The following is an 11,253-nucleotide window of genomic DNA, read 5'->3' on the forward strand; positions in this document are numbered from 1 at the left end:
GGCCAAGTTGGGAGGATTGCTTGAGCCCAGGAGTTCAAGACCAGCCTGGGCAACATAGAGAGACTTAAAAAAAAGAGAGATTATATCCTAATCTATGGTTCATTTTAAGTGATCAAGCTGTAGATATCAAAAGAAAACTGGAAAATCAACTTACATATTTAGCTAGAAGAAAAAAGATAAATGCACAACTTTTGACAAACTGAGGCAATCAGGAATAAGATGAGTAGAGAGAAGCTGGGAAATAAATTTTTATCCAATTAATATAATAAGAAAGATAAAGAGCAAATTAACATTAGAGTGAATTCCAGCCTAACTAGTTATTACACTATTGAAGAAAACGACAGCCCTATAATGTTCCCTGAGTACTCAGTCAAGGTCACCCTACAGCTGACAAAGCCATGGAAGAATTGGAATGACTTACACAACACAGAGAACATAGTAAGTTGGTGCATTAGACCACAGGCTAGACTAACCCCTTCATTCCTTCTTTGATTCATTGAAAAAGTATGCTGAGTACCCACTTCATGCCAGTCCTGCACCTGAAATCCCTGTTCCAGGATTCAGAGTTGGACAGGCCCATCCCTGCCTCATAGAACTTCCTATGTAGCAGTTAGGGAGGCAGGCAACTAATCAGTGGTCACAGTACAGTCTGAGAAGCCCTGAGACAAAGAGATGCTCATTATGCCTGGGAGAGGAGAGACAACTTCCCAGAGCAGAATCTTAGAAGGATGATTTGGGGGTCCCCAGGTACTATGGGGGAAAGGCATTTTTAAAATGGTACTGGTAGCCAGGTGGAGTGGCTCACGCCTGTAATCCCAGCACTTTGGGAGGTCAAGAAGGGTGAATTGCTTGAAGCCAGGAGTTTTAGACCAGCCTGGGCAACACAGCAAAACTCTATGCCTACAAAAAATGTTTAAATTAGCTGGGTATGAGGGTATGTAATCCAGCTACTCAGGAGGCTGAGGAAGGAGGATCCCTTGAGCCCAGGACTTTGAGGCTTCAATGAGCTAAGATTGTACCACTGCACTACAGCCTGGGCAACAGAGAAGACCCTGTCCCAAAAAATAATAATAAAATAAAAATGGCACTAGCCTATGCAAAAGCACAGGTATGGGACGTTGCATGTCCCATTCAGAAGCCTGCCAGTGATTTGATGTGAGCTGAAGTCCACAGGGACTTAGTGTTAGTGGAGGAAGGCAGGGTCCTCTGGGGCCAGGAGCATGACTCCGTCTCAGGTACAGTGAGAACCCAGTGAGGGCAATTATACTAGGAAGCATCATGATTAAATAAGAAAAATCCATCTAAATCCATAGTAAGAACTGTCCAGCCAGTTCTGTTCTTTGATGGGTGAGTTCACTGGGGGGAAATATTGCCAAAGGAAATAATCCAAAAGAAAAAGACCATTTGTCTGAAGATGTCCCAGCAGCACTATTTATAATAATGACAAATGGCTAAAGTCCAGCTCTGGACAAAGTGGCCAGCTCTAGACAATTGTCCTTTGGGAGATGGAGACTGCAGGCCAATGAGGCAAAACTTCAGGTGTGACTCCTACCCACATCTCTCTCACTCAGAAAAGCACATCAGACTGCCAGGGAGCAAGAGTGGGGTGGTTAGAGGGAAGTTCTGCACTGCTCTGATTCATATGCTTCCCATTAAATCAGGATTTCTCCAGAGAAGATAGTGGCCAAGAAGCACTTGAAAAGATGCGCAACGTCATTTGTCATTAGAAAATTGCAAATAGGCCAGGCACAGTGGCTCATGTCTGTAATCCTAGCACTTTGGGAGGCCAAGGTGGGTGGATCATGAGGTCAGGAGTTCGAGACCAACCTGACCAATATGGTGAAACTCTATCTCTACTAAAAATACAAAAATGAGCTGGGCATGCCTGTAGTCTCAGCTACTCGGGAGGCTAAGGCAGGAGAATCGCTTGAACCTGGGAGGTGGAGGTTGCAGTGAGCCAAGATGGGCCACCAACTCCAGCCTGGGCGACAGAGTGAGACTCTGTCAAAAGAAAGAACGAAAGGAAGAGAGAGAGAGAGGGAGGGAGGGAGGGAGGGAGGGAGGAAGGAAGGAAGGAAGGAAGGAAGGAAGGAAGGAAGGAAGGAAGGAAGGAAGGGGAAGGGAAGGGAAGAGAAGGGAAGGAAGGAAGGAAGGGAGGGAGGGAGGAGGGAAGGAAGGAGGGAAGGGAGGGAGGGAAGGAAGGAGAAAGAAAAAAGAAAGAAAGAAAGAAAGATTGCAAATAAAAACCACAATGAGATGCCATTTTATATCCACTAAAATGGCTATAATTTTAAAAACTGAAAACAAGCATTGGCGATGATGTGCAAAATTAAAGCCCTCATACATTGCTGGTGGGGATGTAAACATGGTGCAGCCACTGTGGAAAACAGTTTGGGGGTTCCTCATACTTGAAACACAGAATTATCATATGACCAGAAATTCTGCTCCTAGGTGTAAAGAAGTAGAAACAGGCCGTCAAGCATCCGAATACTTGCATGCAAATGTTCAGAGCAGCACTATTCACAAAAAACAAAAGGTAGAAATAACCCAAATGTCCATCAACAAATGAATGGAAAAACAAAATTTGGTATATACATACAATGGAATATTACTCAGTCATAAAAAGGCATGAAGTACTGACACATGATACAACATGAGTGAACCATGAAAACTTTATGTTAAATGGAAGAAGTCAGACACAATAGGTCATATACTGTATGATTCCATTTTCATGAAATATCTAGAATAGGCAAGTCCATAGAGGCAGAAAGTAGTTTAGTGACTGCCTGAAGCTGAGAAAAGGGGGGAATGGGGAGCAATTGATTAATGGGCATAGATATTTCTTTTGGGGTGATGAAAATGTTTTGGAACTTGATAGAGACGTTGATTGCACAATATTGTGAAGGAACTAAATGACACTGAATTGTGCACTTCAAAATGGTTAATGTTATATAATGTAAATTTCACCTCAATAAAAAGTAAGTCTGGATATCTAAATGGTCAATAAACATATGAAAAGGTAATTAATAATTAGGAAAATGGAAATTAAGGCTACAGTAAGATCAAATATGCACCCATTAGAAATGCTGAAGTTAAGCTCAGTGACAAGATCAAGTGCTGGTGAGGATGTGAAGAAATGGAGGCCCTCATTTCTTGGTAGCTGTGTGGATCTGTACAACCATTTAGAAGACATGCTGGCATTGTCTACTCAGTTGGGGGATATGCACACTCTGATTCAGCACTCCACTCCTAGGTATAGAACCAACAGAAATTCATGCACATGTGCACTGAGAGAAATGTACAAGAATGTTCAGAGCGACACTATTACATTAGCCCAAAATGGAAACAACCCAAATGTTGGAGAAGAATGGATAAGTAACATATGCTATGCTAATGCAATGGACTATTATACAGCAATGGCAATGAACTACAGCTACATACAGCAGCATGAATAAATCTCAAAAACTTATTATTCATTGAAAGAATCAGACATGAAAGAATAGATTCTGCATTTAAAAAGTTCAAAATCGAGTAAAACAGAACTTCAGAATTTTGGGATACACACTTAGATAGTAAAGCTCTTTTTAAAAAGCAAGAAAGTGATGACTGTTAATGTCAAGGTAATGGTTACCTCAGAGAGAAAGAAGGGAAAATAAAACCACAGCAAAGGGGTTCAGGAGAGCTTCTGGGGATTATCCTATATCTTCATCTGGATTATGTGTTTGCTCTGTGATACATGATTGTACTGTACCTTTAGCATGCACTTTTCTGAATGGATGTTGTATTTCACAATAAAACAGTTTAAACACAAGCAAATAATTTGCAATCATCAACACTTTATTAGCAAGAGCAAATTACTTGTGACACCACCATCCCTACCTGGACAATAGCCCCCTTATCTTCTAAAATATTGGGTATTCCAATGACCCTGAAACTTTACCAGGAAAAGGAAGGATTGGTGCTGTCCTCCAGCTCAACCCTGACCACTGGAGGTACAAGAGGCCATGTGGGTGACACCCACTGACAAGCGTCTCTTTTTTTTTTTTTTTTTTGAGACAGAGTCTCCCTCTGTTGCCAGGCTGGAGTGCAGTGGCGCGATCTTGGCTCACTGCAACCTCCGCCTCCCAGGTTCAAGCTATTCTCCTGCCTCAGCCTCCCAAGTAGCTGGGACTACAGGCGCCCGCCACCATGCCTGGCTAATTTTTTGTATTTTTAGTAGAGACAGGGTTTCACCGTGTTAGCTAGGATGGTCTCAATCTCCTGACCTAATGATCTGCCCGCCCCAGCCTCCCAAAGTGCTGGGATTACAGGTGTGAGCCACCGCGCCCAGCCGACAAGTGTGTCTTTAAACAGGATGGTGTAGAAGGATGGGATTGGCTGCACACAGGACATTCTGCATGGTAGATGAGAAGACTTCAGGAAAAATGGCATTACAGTTGTCTGTGGCCCTTTCTTTCTTCCTGTGATCTATGACCCCTTTGGGGCAGCTCTGTGCCCAAATCCTTTCTGTACCTAGCCAGCATGAGGGCCAGCACAGAATGGGTTTGTTGAACTAAACTATGTGAAATAATCAAACCTCAAACTAGAAAAATATTATTTTGTTTTGTTTCCCAACATTTTAAATTAGGACTACAGAGATGAGTGACTCTTGCCTCTCCACTTCATAGACGGGAAAACAGGCTCAGAGTGGGAAAAGCAACTCATCTAAGTTCATGGAGGAAGTCAGTGACTGGAACCCAGGTTTTCCAATACCTGAACTTGTGCTGTTTTAGGGCGTGCAGGATATCAGGAAGTTTACAAAGACCCACTTTTTAACAGATCAACTATCTGCAAAAAAACCATATGCTTGTGTTCTACCCCTACCTGAGGAGCCCTGTCCTGGGCCCACAGTGGCATTCAGGGATAGTAGGGAGAGTCGATCCAGAGGCCTGGAGGTGCAGGCAGAACTCTGGACCCATTTTCTGAGAGAATCAATGCCCTAAGAGGCCAGCAGCTTTTAAGTTGTGAGCTGTGTGCCAGCTCTGTACCAGGCTGGCTAGGAACCCCACCTTGAAGCCCCACCAGATCTGGGGCCTAGATGCTCTGGGAAAATGCATTCTTTTATTTAAGAAGCAGCTTTATTGAGGCATAGCTTACATTCCATAAAATTCACCCATTTTAAATGTATAGTTAGATTATTTTAGTAAATTTATAGAGTTGCACAACTACCACCACAATCCAGTTTTAGAACACTCCCCAAAAAGTTTCCTCATGCCCCTTTGCAGTCAATCTCTGCTTCTGTTTTCTGTCTCTGTAGTTCTGCCTTTACAGAAATCTCATATATAGGGACCCTTAAAATGTATTGCTTTTTAATGTCTGGCTTCTTTTACTTAGCTTAATGGTATTAAGGTTTATCCATGTTGTTGTAGCATTGATCAATACTTCATTCCTTTTTATTGCTGAGTAGTATTCCATTAAATGGATACACCTCATTTGTTTATCTATTCACCAGCTAATGGTGAATTTAACTTTATTTCCAGTTTTGGTCATTATAAATAATGCTGCTATGAACATACATATGAGTTTTTGGGTGGACATATGCTTTCCTTTCCCTTAAGTAGATACTTAGGAGTGGAAGTGCTAGATTGTAGGGTAAGTATATATTTAACATTTTAAGAAACTGCCAAATCGTTGGGAACATGTATTTCCGCTCATAACAGCCCACTTACAAACATGCTTTCAGAAGCCACCCCACTTAAGCATACAGCATAGTGGTTACAAGTACAGATTCTGGAGTCAGACCCTCTGGGCTCAAATTGTGCTTATATTACTGAAGGCTACATGCCCTTGGGCAAAAGACTGTGCCTCAGTTTCCTCATCTGTAAAAGGGGATAAGACATGGGGTTGTTGTGATGATTGACTGAGCTCATTCATGGCAGGGCACTTAAAACACTGCTGGTTCATAGTGCTATGAAGTCTTGGCAATTGTTTTTTATAGCCAGTTGGGCAGTGGTCCTATGGAAGGAACAGCACCAGCCCAGAAGTTCACAGACGTGAGAGGGATCTACCCAGTTACAGTCATGCGGCCTTGAGGAAGTCACATCCCCTCTGTAAGACAGAGCCCAATTTACTTCTCAGCACTGCTGGGTGGTGATTCCAGGGACGTGGTGAAGGTGACATTGTGCTTTGAAGACTGCACAATGCCATGCAATGGACTCATGTTACAATTGTGACATTCAGATTGTGGGGCTCATTGGAGACCATGGAACCCCTAAAGCCTTCTCCATCCGCGAAGCTCTTCTAACTACACACTAGGATGGTTAAGAGCAAGGACTCTGGAGTCAGACTGTCTGGTTCAAATCCCACCCCAGCCACTTAGAAGTCTTGTGACTTTGGACCTCTGTTTCTTCATCTGAAAAACAGAGATAGTAACTGTTCTCAGTCCCCACCTCCTGGAGTGGTTGTAAGGATTGGATGAATGAAATATGAACATGTTCACACCTCCACCTGGATATACAAAGTGTTTTATAAGTATTAGGGATATTAAATTGCGTTACAAATTCAGTTTGCAGGAGGATAGTTTACATTTTTAGGAATCGTTTCACATCCCCAAAGGGGCACTGAAAACCCATCAGTTGCAAATGGCCCTCCTTAGACCGTTCTCAGCTCCTGAAGGTTTGCTGGCCCTCCCTTTTTACATTATAAACGGGAATAGGACTTCCTTTGTGTTAGAAACAAGAGCCCTGACACTGAGGGATCCCAGCGACACACACAGGAGGAGAAAGAAACACCAAAGTTCCTATCCCCAGATCCATCTTCCTTTTGGGAAACTGGAAGTTGCAGCAAAGTTCACAAAAGACCATGGAACCCAAAGTTGGCCTCTGCCACTGAGTTGGCAGGGCCCTATATCATATGCAAAATTGCAACTTTCTGACATGAGCCATGGGGCTGAGAAGCTAAAACTATACTCCAGCTGCCCTTTGATCTGCAATAAATGCCAGGCTGGACACTCTGGCAGGAAAAGCTATCATCGGATTTGGGTCTTGTTGCCCAGGAGACAATGGGCTGTCTTGGGCTTCTTCAGGCAAACAAAGAGTTAACCAAGGCCACCTTCTCAATCCCGTTTCCTTTGGGCCGACTAGAGGTTGTTTCCTAGACTTTCTGTTCCCTTATTCAATTGAAGACGTGTACTAATCCCCCAAATTCAAAGGGGAGGGGGGTCAGAAGCTATAGAAAGCATGGCTCTTCTGCAAAACTGCATGGAGAAAGAGCTGAGCAAGGGCAAGAGCCTACAGACCTGGATTCAAGTCCTGGCTTTTGGACTGGCCACTTTCTAAGCTTCTCTCAACCTCAATGTTATAAAAATACCTGCATTGCGATGGGATTAATAGAAGCCCAAACCTCAGCACCGTGCAATATACCCTTGTAAAAAACCACACATGACCACTCCCTGAATCTAAAATAAAAATAAAAATACCTGCATTGCTTTCAAACACATAGTTACTGCAAGAATCAAGCAGTAATTTCTATCACTTATTTTGTGCCTAGTATGTACTGGAATCATGGAAAGCACATTATTTCTAATTTCTCCAATATTCACAGCATTTCTAGGAAGGTAAAATGGTCTAATTAATCGCCTTTTTCGGATGGGGAAACTGAGGCACAGAGCGATGAAATCCATTGCCCAAGGTCACTCAGCCAGCCACAATTCAAACCCAGGCAGTCTGACCTTAACCGAGGCCCATTTTAACTTAGGTCTACTTTAACTTATATCTTACTATTCAGCCAACCGCCTGAGTTCTGCTGGAGAAACTGAGGCCCGGGGAACGGAAGGGATCAGATCTCTGGCTTCCAGGCCACAGCTCTTTCCACCACCGGTGGAGCCACTGCCCATGATAGACGTGACCGCTTAGGTAACTCAGAGCTGGGTTAAGCAACCGAGCAATTCAGTTCCGTTATTTCTTGAGCAGCAAAAGCCCCAGATGTCCCTCCCGGTGTTCATGCTTCGCACCTGTGTGCGGAGAGGCACCAGACCTGCCCTTACCAGAAGCCATCCAGCACGCACAACCTAAGCGCTGGCGCTGGGTGCGCTGAGGCTGTTGGCGCTGGCGCTGGCGCTGTTTCTGAAGTCCCTCTCTGCCTAAGATTGGAGGCTCTGCACCCAGCTCAGACATCTCGGGTGCCCAGATAGCGCTCCAACCGCCCCAGCTGCCCAGGGATCCCATTCACAGCTATAACCCCTGCACTGCCAGGAGGTAGCCGCCCTCGGGACCGCCAGTGCGCACTGAGTGGCAAGACTCCCTTTTATGTCCAGGAATGAGGCACGCATCGCAGCCGCGTCCGCCGCCAAAACCGACTTCCCCCACGGGCGCGGAGGCAGCCGGTGCCACCCTCCGACCGGGTTGCTTACCTGTCGCACCGCGGGTCTGGGTGACGGCAGGGAGGGGCGTGGAGACCGAGAGCAGCATCAGCAGACACCAGCACTGCCCGTTGTTCCTCCTGCAAGATGCGCCCGAGGGAGAAAAGGTGAGGCGGGCAAGAGTATTGGAGGGGCCCGGGACGCGAGGAAGCAGAGAAGCGGGTCTTACCTTGGTGCCATCTCGCGGGTCTGCGGAGCCCCGGAAGGCGCGCGGCTAGTCGAGCAGAGCGTTGGAGCTTAGCGGAGGACGAAGGGTCGCTGAGCGCTGGCCGCCGCGCTCGCCCTTCCTGCAGGGAACAAAGGCGGCGCTCGGCAGCGGCGGCGGCGGGCAGAATCCCGGCTCCCGGCCCGCGCCCTGAGTCACCCGCGCTCTGAAACCCGACTCCGCCGCGCCCTGCGCTCCCCCGCGCGCTGCGCCCCACCTCGGGCAGCGGCGGCGCACTCACGCCCGGGGGATACCGGCCGCCCCGGCCGCCTCCCCACGCCCCTTTCCCCCTCGACGGACGTGCGCTCGCCTCTGCTGCCTCCACCCGCGGCTGCCTTATGTAACCTGCGAGGAAAGCCCCGCGCCCGCGTTCGTTGGGGCAAGCGGGATGGGCTCCCTCCCGCCCTTAAGTCTGTCCTGTCGGGGCTGACCCGCAAGAAAGCACTCTTTCACAGCCGCCGAGGGAATCCTCTCCAAGCCCAGGGAGGCTGGAATCAGTGATTTCCTTATATGATGGACAAGGAGACTGAGGCTCAGAGAGGTGGAGCGTATGTCCCAAAGTCCCAAACTGCACTGAGCTCCTAGATGCTGTGACCCACCCTGCACGCCTGACACATGGACCGACTTGAATGCCCAGGAGTGGACCTGCCTGGGGGCCATAAGGGATACATACAACTAAATGCAGCAGAGATAATCCTAATAAAAGTTTTTAATGTACTGGATTCCAGGGCTTTCCTCCCTATGTATACCTTGCCTGCCCCCTTCATCAGAATGTAAGCTCCAGGAGGGCTTATCTGTGCTTTGTTCCCTGCCTAAAACAGCTCAGGTAGTAGGAGATGCCAATAAACGCTGGATGAATGAAGGAGCACAGTCTTGGGTGAGGCATCACACCAGGCTCTGTGATGAGATGTGGGGGTCATGAACCAGGCTCAGCCTCCAAAAGCCCTCAGTGGGAGTGAGGCGGTTCAGGGCAGACTAACCCATCTGTGCAGAGCTTATCGCAGGGCACTGGGTAAACCCTCAATGGTCGCTTTTTATTAAGATTACCACCCGGCACATAGTGTGAGATCTTGGAGTGAGAAGAGGCACCGCTGAAGTTGGCTGAGACCTGGACAGCTCTGAAGCCAGGCAAACACTAGAAACCTCTCTTCCTGACGCACCAAGTAGCCACAGTGGGCCGTGGCTCTGTGGTCAGTTCCTGTGTTTGATTCAGTTCCACTCTAGAGGATGGGTCACCTCTTGCCAAGTGAGTTAGCCTTGCAGAGGAGATGGCATGGGAATGGAGATAAGCAACTAATGCTTACTTGGTGTGGATTATGTCCCAAGCCCTCTGCTAAATGCTTTAGCTGTGTTATCTCATTTAATACCCACAACAGCCATGGAAAGGTGATACTGTCATGATCCCCATTTCATAGATAAGAAAGCTGAGGTTCAAAACATTCCAAGGCTAATGAATGGCAGATGCAACACCCATGCTCCTCCCCACTCAGCCATGCTGCCTGCCAGTAAGCAAGAAGATTAGACTCGCTCTCCACCCTCAAGAGCAAAATCGCAGTGGAGACACAGAGCACTCGGATATGAAAGGGTTCATGCCAGCCTGGGCAGTGAGGGCTCAGAGGAGGGCTGGTTGGCCTGGAGATCAGGAGTCTGGGTTCCAGTCCAATGCTGGCCCTGGCTGCAGGGTGAAGTTGGGCAAATCTTGCCCTTGGTCTGATTTTTTATTTCTCCACCTGGATAATGGACACAACTACCTTGAATTGAATGGTGGCTGTGAGTCCCTTGATGGGACCACCTACTGGTACACCACAGTGCTCTCTGTCCATTGGATTTTGGCTTCTATTATTAGAGGTTGTGGATATTCTCATCGGGGCTGCGGCCTGTGGAGGGGGACAACTGGCAAGACAGAGGGGGGACCCTAGATCAACCTCTTAAGGGATTGAGGCTCCAGTAGCCAAAGCAGCTCGAGAACCAGGTTGGCCTCATGTGGAGCTAACACATAAGGCGAAGTGCATCCCAACAAAATTGTCCACTTGAGGCCTCTTTCCTAATCTGTTCACATTCCCTGTGAATGTAAATTCTCTCCCACTTGCAGCCACTCTGTGATGGGCCTAACCTTATTTTATTTTGATTCACTAACCATAGGGAATTTGCTTTTGTAATTCTATATTTCTCTACTGTTTGTAAAGTACCACATTAACTAGGAATATAATTGACTTTCTTAGAACTATATTTCTATACTGCTTAGAAAAACCACATCAGTTATGGCTACATAGTAGATCTAGGGTTCTGTTTGACAGTTTTAAAACCAGAGATTGTGAACTGGCAGCCATAGGCTCAATTTTGTTTCATTTTTGATTTTGGTTTTTGTTTTTATTTGAGATGGAGTGTCGCTCTGTCACCCAGGATGGAGTGCCACTCTGTCACCCAGGATGGATTGCAATGGTGGCTTACTGCAACTTCTGCCTCCCGGGTTCAAGTGATTCTCCTCTTCAGCCTTCCAAGTAGCTGGGACTATAGGCGCCCATCACCACACTCGGCTAATTTTTGTATTTTTAGTAGAGACGGGGTTTCACCATGTTGGCCAGGCTGGTCTCAAACTCCTGACCTCAAGTTGATCCACCCATCTCAGCCTTCTAAAGTGCTGGGATTA

The 11,253-nt window shown here is 46.7% G+C and overlaps 1 protein-coding gene across 3 annotated transcripts in view; it reads right to left on the reverse strand.

Moving 5' to 3' along the window:
• COL15A1 (collagen type XV alpha 1 chain) overlaps nt 1-8,842 on the reverse strand; it is a 126,861-nt gene extending 118,019 nt beyond the window's left edge. For 2 of the 3 annotated variants that reach the window (XM_016961323.4, XM_016961322.4), the window contains exons 1-2: nt 8,568-8,771; nt 8,390-8,478 (exon numbers count right to left, since the gene is read on the reverse strand). In XM_016961323.4, coding sequence (XP_016816812.3) covers nt 8,390-8,478; nt 8,568-8,578 — 100 coding nt within the window. In that variant the 5' untranslated portion in view covers nt 8,579-8,771. Of the gene's footprint in view, nt 1-8,389; nt 8,479-8,567 lie in introns of all 3 variants that reach the window. The other variant, XM_016961321.4, reaches the window with a different exon arrangement.
• Nucleotides 8,843-11,253: the final 2,411 nt, after the last annotated feature.

The sequence above is a fragment of the Pan troglodytes genome, chromosome 11 (genome assembly GCF_028858775.2).
Source record: "Pan troglodytes isolate AG18354 chromosome 11, NHGRI_mPanTro3-v2.0_pri, whole genome shotgun sequence".
Taxonomy (NCBI): Eukaryota; Metazoa; Chordata; class Mammalia; order Primates; family Hominidae; genus Pan; species Pan troglodytes.